Here is a 16,727-nt window from a genome sequence, read left to right as displayed (position 1 = left end):
CAAATCACTGACAGTATACTTAAAATAGGTTGAATTTCATGCCATATAAATTGCCACTCAGTAATTTCTTAAAAACAAACGAAAACTAAACCCGGATACTATGTGAGTCCAGAGATTTTTAGTTCTAAATTAAAACTGTGATCTTTACTATCTTTGTAGAGAGAATAGAGTAAAAGCAAAGCAGGGGTGGGGGCGGGGTGGGGAGAGGGCTGGGGGCGGGGTTAAGTAGTAGTTCCTGCTAAGGTGAGTCTTGCATAGGTCCCGGGGTCTGGAGCCTGACTTTGCTGGGAAGCTACCGAAGGTCTTCAAGTGGTCCAGCGGCACAGGCCGATGTCAAGTTTAGAGCAAGACACAAGTCAGAAAGATGGCAAAGCGACAGGAGACAGGCTAAACACTGAAGAGACGGTGGCAGTCTCGGGTAGAAATCACGGCGTTCAGAACCGCGGTGGTGGCCACGGGATAAAGGGCGGCACAGGTTCATGTGCCCTTAGGTGAGCTTGGCAGAGTTTGGCGGCCAAAGCTTTGTGGGTGAGAGATGAGGAGTCAGGGAAGGGTTCGATTGGAGGAGGCGTGGTGGGAGAGGGGCCGACATGTGATGGCTGTCTGTGGACATGTTGGATTAGTGATACCTGAGTGCCATCCAGGTGCACATAACCAATCCGCAGGTGCACCCATGATTCTGGCGTTCTGGGAGACGCTGGTTAGGAGCCATCTGTGTGAAGTAGTGGTTAAAAACAGGAAGAGCCAACAAGTGATGAGGGCCTTGTATATCAGAAGCGTGTGAGTGAGTGTGTGTGTGTGTGTGTGTGTGTGTGTGTGTGTGTGTGTGGTGGAGGCTGAGGATGGGACCCTGGGGCATCAGCAATGAAGGGCAGAGAGAAGAGGAGGAAGTAAGAAAGAAAAATGGAGATTAATGTGGGGGAGGCAGGAGACCATGACAGGAGAGAGAGGAGGGCCGGAGAAGTAGTCTCCAGGAAACAAAGACTGGGAGGTGTCACTCACCGCACTGGGCTGCTGACCTCAGCAGTGGTTAAGGAGAAGGAAGTGTGGATTTAGAAACAAACACATGCACGGAGAAGGAAGTGGAGACAGAAATGAGCTGACTGGCTAGAGATGGCTGAGACACACAGGAGGAAGCCAGGAATGCTGCTGGAGCCGGAGGCTTCGTGCCTTGTTTCTTACAATGGGAACATCAGTGTACTTGTAGCCTAAGCCAGTAAGGGCAGAAGGTTGGGCTGCGGGTACAGCTCAGTTGGTAGAGGGCTTGCTTTTCATGCAGGAGGCCTTGGATCCTCTCTCCAGCACAACAATAAATAGATAAGCCAATATATAAAATATAAATATATACACAAGTAAATAAAATGAGAGAGAGAGAGAGAGAGAGAGAGAGAGAGATAAAAATATAGGCAGCAGAGTCCCATGGATGGCAGAGGCTGGCCTGGGCCAAGGTCTCAGTTGGTCCCTAGCAGGACAGTGGTCACTTTGCCTCTGAGATTAGAGGTTTGGAAGGTTGTGAAGCCTAGGATGACAGGGAGGAGGTTGAGAGGACTCCCCTGCTGCTGGCTTGAGTTTTTGTTTGAAAAGAAATTGGAAGTGCGGCATCAGATGTGAAGAGTGGAAAGCTTTAAATCAAGAGTCTAACCAGAAGGGCTGGTGGACAGTCAATGCGCTGAGGGGAGTCATTCTTGTCCGTCCGCCGATGCTCATCTCCATCCATCACCTGCTCTGCTTCTAGCTCCCGGGCTGGACCACTTTCTGCCATCTCTGTGCCTATGAACTTGGTCCATTTCACCACATCGTCTTTCGTAAATGTCAACCATACTTTCAAAATCTTTTGCTTTTTCTCTTGCCCCTTCCAGCCCTTTCCCCTCACAGAAGCCAAAGTGATTTAAAAAAGAAGGGAAAAAAGCTAAACCAGATCATGTGTCTTCCCTCCAAAACTATCCAATACTTCTCACTGTAGGGAGATTCACATGCATGACGTGTCCGGCTTTTCCTTGTAAGAGCCAGCCTGATCCGGTTCTGCAGAGCTCTTCTATGTCCTCGTGTTAGACACTTTCCTTTGGCTCTCAAGGGCCGTAGCCCCCCTCCCTGTATGATGCTGTTTTTGTTTGTTTGTTTTTTGTCTTTTCATATAGTTATCAGCAGCTGTCTTAGTCAGTTTTCCACGACTCTAATGAATATCTGAGGTAAGTCAGCTTAAGGACAGGCAAAGTCTGTTTTGGCTCCCAGCCTTGCAAGTTTGATCATGACAGATGCTATGATGAAATGGGCCTGTTGCTTTGGGCTATAGGACATCATGGCAGCAGCATCCACTCACCTCATAGAGGCCAAGAAGTGAAAGGGGGGAAGGGGCTGGATTCCCATGGCTCCTTTCTGCAGCACACCTCCAAAACTCGAAGATCTTTCCTTAGGTCCTGCCCCTTAAAGGTTCCCCTCTTCACATAGTGCCAAGTGGGGAGCCAAGCCTCTAACACAGGGGCTTATGAGGGGACATTCTAGAGCACACTGCAGAAGTAACTAAAAGAAACTTACACTGTGTGCACATTTTCGATTTCCTAAACCTAGAATAAGAATGCTGGAAGAGGCTGGGCAGTGGTGACACACACCTTTAATCCCAGCACTTGGGAGGCAGAGGCAGGCGGATCTCTGTGAGTTCAAGGCCAGAGTGAGTTCCAGGAAAGGCACAAAGCTACAGAGAGAAACCCTGTCTTGAAAAACAAAACAAACAAACAAACAAACAAAAAAAGACCTTGTTCAAAGTGGGCACGGCATGGATTAAATATTGGTTGAAAGACCAAAGCAAACCAAATCCAACACAACTGGCAATACTGAAAGCCTAAGTGATCTTAGAAAATAAAGCTGCAGCGGATCCAGAACACATGGCTGTGTGATTTTCTTCACCTGGGACCAGTGACAACAATCAGTTGCCTTATACATCCATTGTAGACACAGTATTAAACAAGTATTTCCACATGCCAGCCAGGTGGTGGAGGCATCTTTGTGAAAAACCGATGGTTCCCTGAGTAACCCATCCGTGTGTTGACATTCTTAACTCAATTTCTGGAAATCTCCCCTTTTGTAGTCCTCTTGGGTGTGGAAACTGCCGATCCTTTCCAACCCCAGAGCAGAGTGGCACTGTCCAGGTGAAGTCAGGCTACTGAGCCGGGTCCGGTTTCCTTGGTGACCCAGAAGGCTCAGTTCTATCTGAAATTGCTAAGGAGCAGAAAAACCTGATAGCTGAGCTGTGTTTTCCTTAGGGAGGGACTGCTTTCCAAGCTCCATGGAGGCTGAGAATGTGTCTCTTTGATTGGTAAGGGCTGCTTCTCACAGCGGGGAGCTGAGCGACATCTCCTAAATGCTCTAAGAATCCCACAGCCAAGTCCAGCAAGTCCGTCCCCTGCCAGCCCCAGGTAATTGCATCATGACCCTTCAGGCTTCCCATCAGTTTTGTTTTCGCATGCAAACACTGTAGCCACGGAGACCAGAAGTTTGCTTGTAGAGTGTGCTAACCACCTTTCTTTGGGCACCCTGGACAACACAAGGGCATGCTGTTTTGTAAATGGTAGGGCAACTCAGTTAACCCCTTGAGGCCTTTTTGCTTCTCAGTTGGCAAAATATGAACTCTAGAATCACTTATTGTCAAGGGTTGTGGACCAAACACTGCATTAAATATGGTTGGATGCACGGATGTGTATGTGTGGTGTATGTGTGCACAGGCACATGTGTGGAGGCCAGTGGAAGATGTTGGGGGTCCTGCTGTACCACTCTTTACCTTGCTCCTTTGAGACAGGGTCTCTCAATCTGGAGCTAGGCTGGTGACTAGCAGACTCCAGTGGTCCCTTCTCTGCCCTGCAGAGACTGGGGTTAGAGATGCACATGGCCATGCTTAGCTTACAGTGTGGTTGCAGGAGCTTGGAACGCAGGTCCTTAGGTTAATGCCACAAATGCTCTTGTCCACTGAGCCCCGGCCCCAGCTTCTGTACTAAATATGTTCTCAAGTCCTCATGTTTATCCAGCAACATTTCACGGCCTGAGCCATCTCCCAGCCCCTACATTTGGGTTTTTAAAAGGCCCCTAACATTGTAGCATGGAGGACAGCGTGGGGCAAAACACGAAAACTGGGACCACCATTGGGATAAAATGCTTATTTCACAGTATTACGAAGTTGGTACTAACCATTTCACAGGTTAGAAAGATGAGTGGCCTTTTGTAGTCCGCTAGTGAGTGGCAGGTTGGGGGTGGGCTTACACCGATGCTGCCTTCAAATTCTGTTACCCCCAAAGACAAGGCTTGCTTGCCGCAATTACCTGATATTCAGAGTCCACCTTATGCTGCATGTCCCGCAGATACTGAACATCACTGACAAACTTCTGCCTGTCCCTTGCTTCATGCAACATGGTTCTTAGTTTCCGATCTACGAAAGAGAGAGAAATAAGCGTACCGAGACAAATGCTTTTGAGAGTCACCATATTTGGATTTCTTTGAGTGTGAGTGCATGTATTCTTTTATTAATCTATTCCCCCACTGTTTGGAAGGTACAGACATTCCATTTTTGTATTCGTGTCCAACTCTTGATAGCCTTTTCTGTCCCAGCCATAAATAACGCTCACATTCATCAGAGGACTTCAGCGATCCCTGGTTACTCGCAGGGAGCTAGCTTGACAGACACCTGACTGGGTAGCAGAGCTCTACCACATGGTAGAGATGAAAACAACCACCCAGACAGATTCTTCAGTGACCAAACTTAGAAGTCCTGGGTTGCTTAGATTCTCCTGTGTGACCATTGTCCCTAATCCGACCCAGACACTGCCAGCTGCTGGCTCCAGCAGCCAGTCAGGCAGACAAGGTCCCGCCTTTCTGTTGCCAACAGTCTAGGGTGGAAAACCAACACTAGACAATTGGACTCTAACTGCCAGTACAGAGCCGGGTGTGGCCTCTTTGAAAGAATGGAGTCGTAGAAGAGCGGAGTCTGACTGGAAGGGGTCAGCCCACAACACTGGGTTTGATAAATCACGAGTCAGGCAAGAGTTGGGAGGGGGACAGCAGCTGCCTCAGCGCGAGGAGGAGAGTGAGGACAGGGCAGGGCATCTGGGGCAGATGGTGGGGACCAGCACCAGAATGATGGGGGGGGGGCTGGCAGGGATCAGCTCATATGGGACCCTGCAGGTGATGATGAGAAGTCACATGGACCTACTGATAGGTTCTAACCCAGGGAATAAATGGTGCATGGCACATGTGTACGCGTGTGTGCATGTGTGCATGTGTGTGCATGTGTGTGTGCAAGCCAGAGTCTGTTATCAGCTGTCATCTCGCCTCAATCACTATTTTATTTTGTCCAGACAGGGTCTCTTACTGAGCTTAGAGCTCACTGATTTTACAAGAATAACTAACCAGAAACTCTGAGGGATGCCTCCCATCTCTGCTTGCCCAGGTTTTTAAACAGGTGGTGGGGATGGTGAGGGGAGGGTTGGTCCTGAATTCGAGTCCTAGTGCTTCCTCCAGCAACGTTTCACTGACTGCGCCGTCTCCCAACCCTGTACATCTGTGTTTTTAAAAGGCTCCTGAAGTTGAAGTATGGAGGATAGGGTGGGGTAAAACGCGGAGTTGTGACCACCGCTGGGATATGAGATGAGGTAGTCACAAGGCTTAGGTAGCAAATGTGTGAGGAGGAAGAGGAGGAGGAAGAAAAGGAGGACAGTGGGAATGGGGGAGGGCCAGAGCTCCCATGGACCAACTGGTGGAGTGCCAGGTGCCACTCTGAGCATCCGCCTATATTAACTCATTTCACCTTCACAACAAAATACTGCAAGGCGGACCCCACAGTTTCTGATGTAGAGCCTAACTACAGCCTCAAGAGTGTTTACTGAAAAAAGAGGCATCATTCTGACCATCAGGAGACATATAGCTAAGATATGGCTGAGGTTTTTCTCAGTTTTTGCTTCTCTTAGTTAGGGTTTCTATTGGTCTGACAAGACACCGTGGCCATAAAGCAAATTGGGGAGGAAAGGGTTTATTCTGTTCACACTTCCACATTGCTGTTCATCACCAAAGGAAGTCAGGACAGGAACGCAAGCAAGGCAGGATCCTGGAGGCAGAAGGGGAGCTGCTTACTGGCTTACTTCCCATGGCTTGCTCAGCCTGCTTTCTTATAGAACCCAGGACCAGCAGCCCAGGGATGGCCCCACCCACCATGGTTTGGGCCCTCTCCCATTGATCACTAATTGAGAAAACGCCTGATAGCTGGATCTCTGCTTGTGTTGACACACAAAGCCAGTCAGTACAACTGACCCCCTTATCAACTTGACACACAAACACATCACTATTAAGCTACAGCCCTTCCTTTTTTATTCATCCCCAAGGTCTTACATTAAAAACATAAATAACTTTAAAAGTCCCAGTCTTTACAAATTCAAATACATTAAATTTCAGTCCCTTTAAAATAGCCAATCTCTTTAGAATCCAAAGTCTTTCAAAATTCAAAGTCTCTCAATTGTGGGCTCCAATAAAATACTTTTACTTCGGCCGGGCAGTGGTGACAACGCCTTTAACCCCAGCTCTAGGGAGGCAGAGGCAGGTGGATCTCTATGAGTTCGAGGCCAGGCTGGGCTACAGTGAGTTCCAGGAAAGGCGCCAAAGCTACACAGAGAAACCCTGTCTTGAAACAAGCAAGCAAGCAAGCAAGCAAGCAAGCAAACAAACAAACACCTTTTACTTCAGAGGGAAAAAAAAAATCAGGGCACAGTCGCAAACAATTCAAAGCAAACCAAAATCCCAAACGCCCAATGTCTGGGTTCTACTCATGATCTAGACTTGGGCTTGGGTCACTTCTCCAGCTCCGCCCTCTGCAGCACACACAGCTGTCTTCTGGGCTCCAGCTGGCTCCACTCCACTGCTGCTACTGCTGCTCCTGGTGGTCATCCCACGGCACTGGCATCTCCGAAATGCTGGGGTCTTCTGAGGCAACTGGGCTGAGCTTTCCCCAATAGCCTCTCATAGACTCTCTTCACGGTGACAAGCCTCAGCTTTTTTGCATGACCCCTTCGGTCCTGGGCCTTCAACTGAGGCTGCACCTTCACCAATGGCCTCTCCTGGCCTCTTCAGTGTCAAGCCTGAGCCGCTCTCCATGACCCCTTCATGCCTTCAAAACCAGTACCACCTGGGTGACTCTTACACATTACCAAGTCCGGCTGCCAGCACAAGGTACAACCTTGGCTGCCTCTGGAACACAGCTTCTCTGTGTTCTCAGGAAACACTTCCCAGAAGATTTCCCAGTCATGCTAGTATGCTTCTCTCTCTCTCTCTCTCTCTCTCTCTCTCTCTCTCTCTCTCTCTCTCTCTCTCTCTCTCTCTCTCTCTCCCCTCCCTCCCTCTCTCTCTCTCAGTTTTAGGCTGGCTTCGAACTCAGAGATCCACTACCACCCAAGTGCTAGGATTAAAGGCATGCGCCACCATAACCAGCCTGCTGGTCTCTTCTTAATCACCACTGATTTCTTAGCTCTAGCCAACCAGGATCAAGTATCCCAGTAAAACAGAATTTCGCTTTGGTAGTTCTGGTATCTTGTTAATCACAGCTGATTCTTCAGTCCCAGCTAACCAGAAACACAGAATCTTAGTAACAAATGGTCCCCACAGAGTCTTTATCTTCCCTCTGAAACTTCACAGGCCAGGCCTCCATCCTCTGCACTGCTCTCCACATTCTTATCTTCCAAGCTCCCACAGAACACCCCACAGAGCTCTCAACACTCAATGGCTCTTCCAGCTGGATCTCATGGAGGCATTTCCTCAACTGAGGCACTTTCCTCTCTGCTTGTGTCAAGTTGACACACAAAACCAGCCATTACACCTCCCATCTAACCCTCTGCCTGCCTGGAAACAGGAAGGGCAGCTTTGTGAGAAAAGGATGTGAAGTTTGAAGTGTCTACAGTACTGCAAATGGAGAGGTCAAGGCAGCAGGTAGAGATGCAAGGCTCTGAGCTGACTGGACAGGAGAAGATTGGCCACTGCTGGCATACTGGTAACAACGGAAGCTGAAGCAGAATGGGTGCTGAGCAGAGAAGATGGACGTGGGACAAAACCATCAACAAATAAAATATAAGGAAGAGGCAGCTGAAGAGGAGCTCAGTAGAGGACCCCAGAGGCCGGAGGAAAGCCCAGTGGGTGCCGTTCCACAGCTGCTGAAGAGACGTTTCCAGGAGGAGGCTGTTAATACCCCTAGCAAGGGCAGTCACTGCATCAACAAGGCTGAAGTTCCATTTAACTAGTTGTAAACAGGTGGTAAAGACGTGTCTTGACTTCAAGAGATTAGGCTTTGGTTGGTGGGGTCTAATTTATGACCACAATATTATAGCTCACAAAGTTATCAAATGTCACTGTTTGTACTGAGACTGCCAGACTTCATCAACAGATCATCGAAGCCCCCACAGTCGGTTCCAGCTCCTCGCTCACCGAAGCTCTTTCATAGATTGCCGCATACATTCTTAATGACCACAGTGTGCTCTCAGCTCCTCAGAAAGCCCCCCCCCGGGGGGGGGGAGGAGGACAACAGTCGCCAACCCGACCCTCAGGTGTGCGCACTCTGTGGCTTTCCTTCTCTCCTCTGCTTATTCAGTTTGTGTAGATATTGACAGTCAGCTTGTCCCTGACTCAAGGTGACCCTGGTCTAGGAGTTATTAAATCTTGCAGGGTTTATCATCTACCATTGAGCAGCATGGAAAGCTTCCTGGTCCCTGGGGGGGGGGACGACTGTTTTCTCTCAAGATAGACAGAGGGTCTTTGGAGAGTTAGAGTCTGAAGCTACAATATGTAGTTCTATAGTTTGTAAAACACCTCAATAGGATCATGCTTCTCCCTTCTTAAAACTACCCAATAATTCTCCCCGTGATAAGAATCAACTTTTGTCCTGTAAGACCAACTTGATCCAGTTCTATGGAGTCCTTCCCCTACCTCACACACCACACTTTATTCTCTTGAATGCTTCGGAACAGTTTGGACTTGCTATCATTTGGCCCAGGATGGTTGGGTGAGCACTTTCCCATCATGCACTTCCACGGGATATGGCTTTATCCTCATTACCTGTTTTTTCTTCCTATATTTCTCAGCAACTGTGTTAGTTTTCTAAGGCTGTAACAAATACCTGAGGTAAGTCAGCATAAAGATTTTGTGTGTGTCTGATCATTTCAGACATTTATGGACTATATTTAAAAATACCACTTGTAACTTTTCATATAAATTTGTACCTGCATAGAATGACGTCTGTTCCCCCTTTTTCAGAAAACGGTGGGGTTAAAAACAGAAAGATGGACCCCTGCTGCTCCTGTTGGGAAGAGAAGCCTGGCTGAATATTAATCAGGCAGAGAACACCAGGATTCATAACCAGACTATGTTAATGGCCGCAAAAGGGCACAGCCCATAGTCCAGTGGGATGAAACATTGTAGGTGCAACGTTAGTACAGAAAGCCAGTGAATCTAGCATGGCTTTGAGGTGAGATAATTTAAGGAAGGTTCTTAGTCAGGAGGCCTGAAATAACCTGGCCTGAAGAGGTAGGAACCAACACCACTGTAAGACTTGCTAGATACCTCTGACTTCATAATTGTCTACATAACAAAGGACTGTGCCCCAAGAGACCCTCTCCCACCCACCAGCTCTCCATTACATTTCACTGTAAAATAAATATTTGAAGCAGTGAAGTGCCGCCTGGACTTTCTTATTTAAATATATCAAAACCTTATGAGATGAAACAATCTGCTTTCTTGGTGTCTGTCCTATTAGAGACAGAGCAAGGAGACAGTCAATTATCTTGGGTTAGAGAAATATTCTCCACATCAACTTGAATTTTAGACTGGGCTGCAAGTTTGAAGAGCTGACCAGAATGAACAAGAACTAGAAATAACTGTATGGGAAATAAATCCACAAGAGCTAATGCTTGATTCTCAGAGTTCCATTTCGTGAGCCTACTCGACCAGATGGCCATTTGAAGCCAGGGCTGTTGTCCCCCCCCCCCCCCAGCAGATATAGACAGTTGACAGAGTGCTGCGTGGGGGTGGATAATCAAACGTGGGCAAGGCACGATTCTAAAATAGCAACCTGTATTGTCTTCTGTTCTCACCTTTGAACTGCTTCCCGGTCTGAAATTCACACATGGTCATGCATACTTCTGTTGTAAGCCTTGGGTGACAAAGCGCTGGCCCCAGTTCGTGTTTTAGAAATCAGTGTAAGAAGCCATGTTAGGGAGAGGGAAAGGGCCAGGGATGAGGAGGTGTGTGACAGGAAGAGAGGAAGTGGGGTTCTGCCAGGCCTCAGAATTCTACACATCTGTGAAATTTCAATGAGGAATATTCTAAGAACGCTATGACATATGAATTCCTCTCGGAGGTAAATTTCCAGGGAATTCAGAGTGAGGTACCCTAACTAAGAAGAACAGGACTTGATGGCAGAATACATTTCTTCCCATTCTCTAAAAATATCACACATGTGTATATAAATGCATATTACATTCATGTGTACATGCTGTCTCCTTTTCTATGTCTATAATTGTACTCCCCCCCCCCAAAAAAAAAGACCCTGATCTGAAAGGAATGTCTTAAGCTATCTTACCATTTTCTCGCTCTGCTCTCTCTGTGAAATATCACTAAAGCGATACTGTCTTGGTTTTGGCAAATAAGCAAAATGTAAATTTAACCTCTTTAGAATGACGCTTCATTTGAAACAAAATTTTAAGTAGCTGTGCGCCTGGCAATCAGGTTTATAAATTCCTCCTTTCCCGAGATTGGGTGCTTGGAAGAAGGATTTGAGAAAACTTTAATTCAACCCTTTCCACAATGAATTAATTTGTAATGACAAGGATTACAGGATTTGTTTCCATTTTAGCTTGTGGGAAAAAAAAAAAAAAACTTATAGAGATTTTTTAAAAATCTCACTTTATAAACTTGTGTTGAGTATAAGTTTAGTGACTAGGCCCATTTTATATTTCAGAGGCTGAGGGCTTGGGTTGGGGGAGAGACGGACTCTTCCAATTTAATTAGGGAAATGCAGGTCGGGGGCGGGAGAGAGCTAGCTAACAAATACTGACCATTAAGCCCAGAGGAGAAACTGTAACTGGAAAAGTGAGAAGGCACACCCCAAGGACGACAAGCCATTGGGTTCTGGCATTAATAATACCATCTTTTCACACTCAAAAGCCGTTTCCTGGACCTGTGGACCAATGGCATATACAGAGAAGGTATATACCTGTGTGAGGGGCTGCCAGCATGCAAAACATGACCAGACCCTTCAATCTATTCCTTTGAGGCAGACACAAGCTGGAGCTGGCTGGGGTCAGCCAGAGGAAGAGAAAGGCTGGCCACTAAGCTCCAGGCCTGATTCCCCTCTAGAATCTTTTAAGTTTAAAAGGAAAAGTTGATCCTCAGTTCTGGGAAGGCTGGGGCGTCGCCCCTTACCTTGGGGATCAGCACTTTTTGCCCCCTTGTCAGAGGCTAAAGGGGCCGCGGGGTGGAGCGGATGGGCAGGCCCACAGCAGAGGAGCCGCCCATCAATCGTGCGTGGGGCCGGTCCTGGGCTCCTCTTCCTCCCCAACGCCTCACGTCTTCCCTCCCTCCTGCGGCCCCTCTTCCTTCTCCTCCCGGAGGCAGCTGTCCGCCGTTGCCGCCGGCCTTTCTCGGGGCGGAGACGGTGGGGGCGGCTACCTGGCGTCTTCCCGTTTCCTTGGCAACCGGGCCTCCTTCCTCGCGCGGAGCCTGTGCCGCTAGCCGCGAGCGTGGATCGTGGGGGTGGGGCAGGACTGCTGCCCCCGGGGGTCCTGAGTCCACACGTGGGCGGCCCCGCTGGTTGCCGTGGGAACGAGAAGGGATGCAGTTGGGAAGGGAAAGCAGTGATGGCGGCTGTCTTGGAAGAGGCACGCTGATTTTGTCTGTGTTCACGCCCAGAGGCAGTGCTGTTTCTTATAAGGAGATTAGAGAATGGGAGAGGAAAAAAATTCAGTTGAATAAAATATTAAAGGCAGTACATGGAAAGAAGAAAAGATACCGCACTTCTTGAGATGGTTGATGTACAGGCATCTTCAAGTAAAATGTACCAATCCTACGATTAAGGGAGGTACTGATCCGCTTCAGAAAGGATACCTGAAGCCGGCCTCTTAGCAGTGGTCATTACTGGCTTCTCCAGGAAGGAGGTGCTTGGAGGGTTAGGCCAGTGCTCACCAGGTCCTTGGCTCACTTCATTGTCCCTGGGATGGGTTTATTCTCTGTGAGATTCTGATAGACAACCTTGGCTCTTTTTTTTTTTTTTTTTTTTTTTTGTATATTTAGGTACTCAGTAACTTGCTGGCTGATGTCACTTAAAGGCTCTTTAAACTGGGTGGAGAAGAGCAAAGAAGATAGACAATAGAAATTCTTGGAACTTTTCACCAGCGTCCCAGAGTCTCCATAAGTCTGGGGTCCAGGTGTCTCCTATGCAGCCCCCACATTCAGGTGGTGGCTATTCCTATGGCACCCTAGCTTTCTATTCTTATTACCATCTCCATGGTCTCTGAACTGGATTGATGTATGCACCTTGCAACCACATCCGAGCCTGTCAGCCACTCGCTCGCCCAACCTCTTCCAGTCACATAAGCAGCATAGGTCCAGATGTCTCCAGTCACCAACAACATGCTCTCGGAGACTCCTCACAGTCTGAGCAGTGAGCCCCAGACTCTCAACTGTGACTGTCCCTATTGTTCCCCAGGACTTGCTTCCTAGTTTATTTATTTATTATTTGTTTGTTGTTTTTGCCCTTGAGTCATCCCTGCCAGATGGGGCTCTATTACACACTGAATCCCACTCATCTTTGCCAATTTCTGAGGTATCTTGAACAGCACAGTGTCTAGACAAAATATGCTTTGGGGGAACCTTTGGGGCTCTTTCTCATCTGACCTTCAGTACTCTGCCTTTTCCACCCATATTCTATTATTTTTTAAAATATTTTTACTGCATTGTATCTTTATTGGGTGTGTGAGAGGGCAGGCATGTCATACACAATACATGCACGTGGAGGTCAGAGGACAGTTGGCTGGAGTCTGTTCTCTCCTTCCCTGTGTGTCCCGGTGACCAAACTCAGGTTGTCAGGTGTGGTGGCGGGCACTTCACCTGCTGAGCCATCTGGCAATGCCACATTCTATTCTTCTTCTCAGCTGCCTATCAACTATTCTCTACTAAACCATTAACTGTAAGGAGGGAGCATGGAACTTCTCTCTGTGGTCTTGGCCTTTCAAAGGGATATATATACGATTAAGGATGCCAAGTTTGAGACACTTGCTAGAGATGTAGCTCAGTGCTTGCCTGGCATGCACCAGGTTCTGGGTTTTATCCCTAGCACCACATAAAGTGGGTGTTGTGATGGCACACGCCCGAAATCCCAGTTCTTAGAGGAAATGGAGGCCTGAGACTAGTGAAACCTTCTCACCGTGTGTGTGTGTGTGTGTGTGTGTGTGTGTGTGTGTGTGTGTGTGGCGGGGGGTGGGGCAGAGTGGGGGGTTGAAACTGTAGTAGTAAAATGATAGTTAGGGAGCTTGAGGACTTACCTCAAAGATGGTAATGGTAATTAGTGATAATTATTATTGCTGATTAACAGAGAAAGATACGAAGACTGAGTGAGATAGATGAACAGAAATTTCGCAGCCAAGGACACCTGACAAGAGACAGACCGGAGCTCAGAACAAGACTCCCATTCCCAACAACTTAATGTTGCCCACTAGCAAGAAAAAAAAAAAAAAAACCATATTGGCACATATTAGATGTGGATCTTTGATTTTGTTTTAAGAGTTATAGAAAAAAAATACTTTGTGCTTCAAAAGACTGTTGTAGGGTTTAAATGAGAGAAGACAACTTATCAATTGGCTGTTTTGTTTTCCAAGGCATATTTTTCTGCTATCACACAAAGTAGCGGAGACTATCAGTACTGTAAAATTTTACAATAACAAGGTTTAGAGAAGTCACTCTTCTCAGTCTGAAACTCTTCTATATTTTGAGTACTCTATGTTGTTATCTTGTGCTTTTCGGGGTGTGTTACGATCACTGCAAAGCTCAGGCTAACTCTAAATTCATGATCATTCCACCTCGGCCTCTCCAAAGCTGGGGTTACACGCACCCACATGCCTGGTCCCTTTTGTTGTGGTTTTTGAAAGTTCAGTTCCATGATAAGAAAGCGCTATGCCCTTGAAAGAAAGTGACAGCCCGGAAAGTCAGCTCATAAAAAAGCTACAAAGCAACTCTGACATCAGCATTCAGAGAGTAAACTTGACCTTGACATGTAAATTACAAAGAGGGTCATTCCCAGCACTAAACAGCAAAGTGCTACCAAAGGGAAACATGAAAGCCAGGAAGAAAAAACAACTGCCACTGAAGGAAGCGCCCTATTCTCCATTATTTTTTTTGCATGACGTCCCTGGGAAATGATGAGTAAAGAAGAAAAAGGCTTCAATAGGTCTGGGTTGAGATGACTTGTGTTGGCAAACAAGCCCCAAGAAATTCTTTAAGCATTCTGCAAAGGGCAACTTCAAGTGCAATGTTTCAGGTGCTATGATGGTTTAAAAGCAACATAAAAGTATTTAATTCAGTGCAAAATGTAGACTATTGGGAGGAGTGTGGTTCTTCCAAGACTCAGGGTTCCCATGAACACCTGGCCCAGGTACTCAATGGCGTTCAAATAGACAGCCCTCACACAGACACAGACACACAGACACACACAGACACAGACACACACACAGACAGACACACACACACACACAGAGAGAGAGAGAGAGAGAGAGAGAGAGAGAGAGAGAGAGAGAGAGAGAGAGACTACTGACTAATTAGGTCCTTGTCAGCATACAATCAGGAGCTCCTACAGGCCACAGAGCTTGTGCCAAGCGGCCTCCCTCGCAGCAGCTTAGACAGGGTCATTCTGCCTTGAGCCTCCCGTGACTAATGAGTTCCTGTTCTCATCAGCTGAGGTCACTGTGCTGGAGCTGCCTTCATTCAAGCCTGGCAGGAACTATGCCTGTTTGTTTGTTAAAAAACAAAAAAAAGCCCTCTAGCCTGGGTGTGGCATGCACCACCCTTGTAATCTCCACACTCTGGAGGTGGAAGCAGGAAGCTTGTGAGACTCCTGGCCAGCCCAGGCTACCTAAGGAGACCCTGTCTCAAAAAATAAGCAGACAGAGGCCCCGAGAGATGGCTCAATGGTTAAGAGCACTTGCTGCTCTTCCAGAGGACCCCATATCACTTCCCAATACTCTTATCAGGCAGCTCACAACTCCATAAACATAACATAAACATAAACACAGATACAGATAAATAAAAATAATTAATTACAAACCTAAGCAAAGAAAATGTCTTCACAGAGATCCGCCTGGCTCTGCCTCCCGAGTGCTGGGATTAAAGGCGTGCGCCACCACCGCCCGGCCATAACAAAATGTCTTTAGGGAGATGCTTTCCCAAGAAGGGGCTGTGGGCATGTTAGGCTTTTAGAATTCCTTGGGAATTCATAGATTTAATTTAAATTTTTTTTTTTACATTTTTTATTTTGTGTGTGGTGGGGAACAGGTGCCATGGTGCGTGTTTGAAGATTGGGGAACAACTTGGGTCCCAGGGATCAAACTTTGGTCATCAAGTTTGGTGGCTTTGCCAGCTGAACCATCTTACCAGTCCCCGAATAGTTTTTAGAACCAGATAATGACTAAGTATGTTGTGGGCTGTTGTGATATTCTGCATTTGCCCTGTAGCCATGTTTCATTAGACAGGGTGCCATTGTGGCAATCTGTTCATGTCGCCCATTGAAAGTAGACATATTAATGTCTTTAAGAGGACTGGAGGAAGCTGGATGGAGAGAGGGCTCAGGTGGCAAACTGCCTTCTGTGCAAACGTGAGGGCCTGAGTTCCGAGCCCTCGTGTGCAAAGATGGGCGTGGTCTGTAACCTAGATGATTGGAAGGTGGGAGGCTGGGGGTATGGTGTGGGGACAAGTAGATCCCCAGAACTCACTGGCCAGCCAGTCTAGCCAATCTCTGAACTCCTGGTTCAGTGAAACACCCTGTCTTGAAATATAAGGTGATAGAGAAATCTAGGAAGATGCAGGGATCCACCCCAGACCTTGACATTTGTGAGCATGTATACCGGCACTCACACATGCATGCACACACACATACATACACCACACACATACACAAACATATGAGTAGAGTGCTTAGTAGGTCATTGAAGACTCAGGATTTGCTTCTGGGTTTTATAGGATCGGGAAACTTTTGTGCGTGGGGTCCCTGCTAACTCCAAGACTGGCAGGCAGAGTAATGGTCTGCGGGGGGCAGGAAGGAAACCAGGTCCGACATGACCTAGTAGCCGGTGTTGGTTCCAACTTCTAGAGTCTGACACTGGGAAGTTTACTTTCTAGGCACTTAAGTACACTACAGTTTGTGGAGGGAAAGTTTCCTGGTGACAATGATCTCAATCCCAGATGCACAACAAAGCTTTAGGTGTGACTACATCAAAACACTTTTGCAAAGTATAAGTGACCTCTTCCATAAAGATTGGTTCTATATGGCTTAAGTGCCTGGGGGAAGATCAGCTGTGGTCTCAGAGGTCACCAAGCTACAAAGTGTATGTGACATCTCCCCTAAAGATGGATGGGTTCCATTGACTGAGAAGCAATGCTCAAAATAAAAGAGGAAGATCCTAGAATAAACGTAATAGCCTGGAGGATTCAGGTGTGGCCTGGCC

General features: G+C 47.3%; 1 protein-coding gene across 5 annotated transcripts in view; it reads right to left on the bottom strand.

Moving 5' to 3' along the window:
- The window catches only part of Marchf10 (membrane associated ring-CH-type finger 10), a 96,702-nt gene extending 84,927 nt beyond the window's left edge, over positions 1 to 11,775 (bottom strand). For 2 of the 5 annotated variants that reach the window (XM_037200725.1, XM_028865149.2), the window contains exons 1-3: positions 11,440 to 11,528; positions 9,240 to 9,316; positions 4,311 to 4,417 (exon numbers count right to left, since the gene is read on the bottom strand). In XM_037200725.1, coding sequence (XP_037056620.1) covers positions 4,311 to 4,400 — 90 coding nt within the window. In that variant the 5' untranslated portion in view covers positions 4,401 to 4,417; positions 9,240 to 9,316; positions 11,440 to 11,528. Of the gene's footprint in view, positions 1 to 4,310; positions 4,418 to 9,239; positions 9,317 to 10,109; positions 10,531 to 11,439 lie in introns of those variants that run through there. The other 3 variants (XM_037200727.1, XM_028865148.2, XM_037200726.1) reach the window with 3 other exon arrangements.
- Positions 11,776 to 16,727: the final 4,952 nt, after the last annotated feature.

Source organism: Peromyscus leucopus, chromosome 8b (genome assembly GCF_004664715.2).
Source record: "Peromyscus leucopus breed LL Stock chromosome 8b, UCI_PerLeu_2.1, whole genome shotgun sequence".
Lineage (NCBI taxonomy): Eukaryota > Metazoa > Chordata > Mammalia > Rodentia > Cricetidae > Peromyscus > Peromyscus leucopus.
This window is presented reverse-complemented; position numbering and strand designations above follow the sequence as displayed.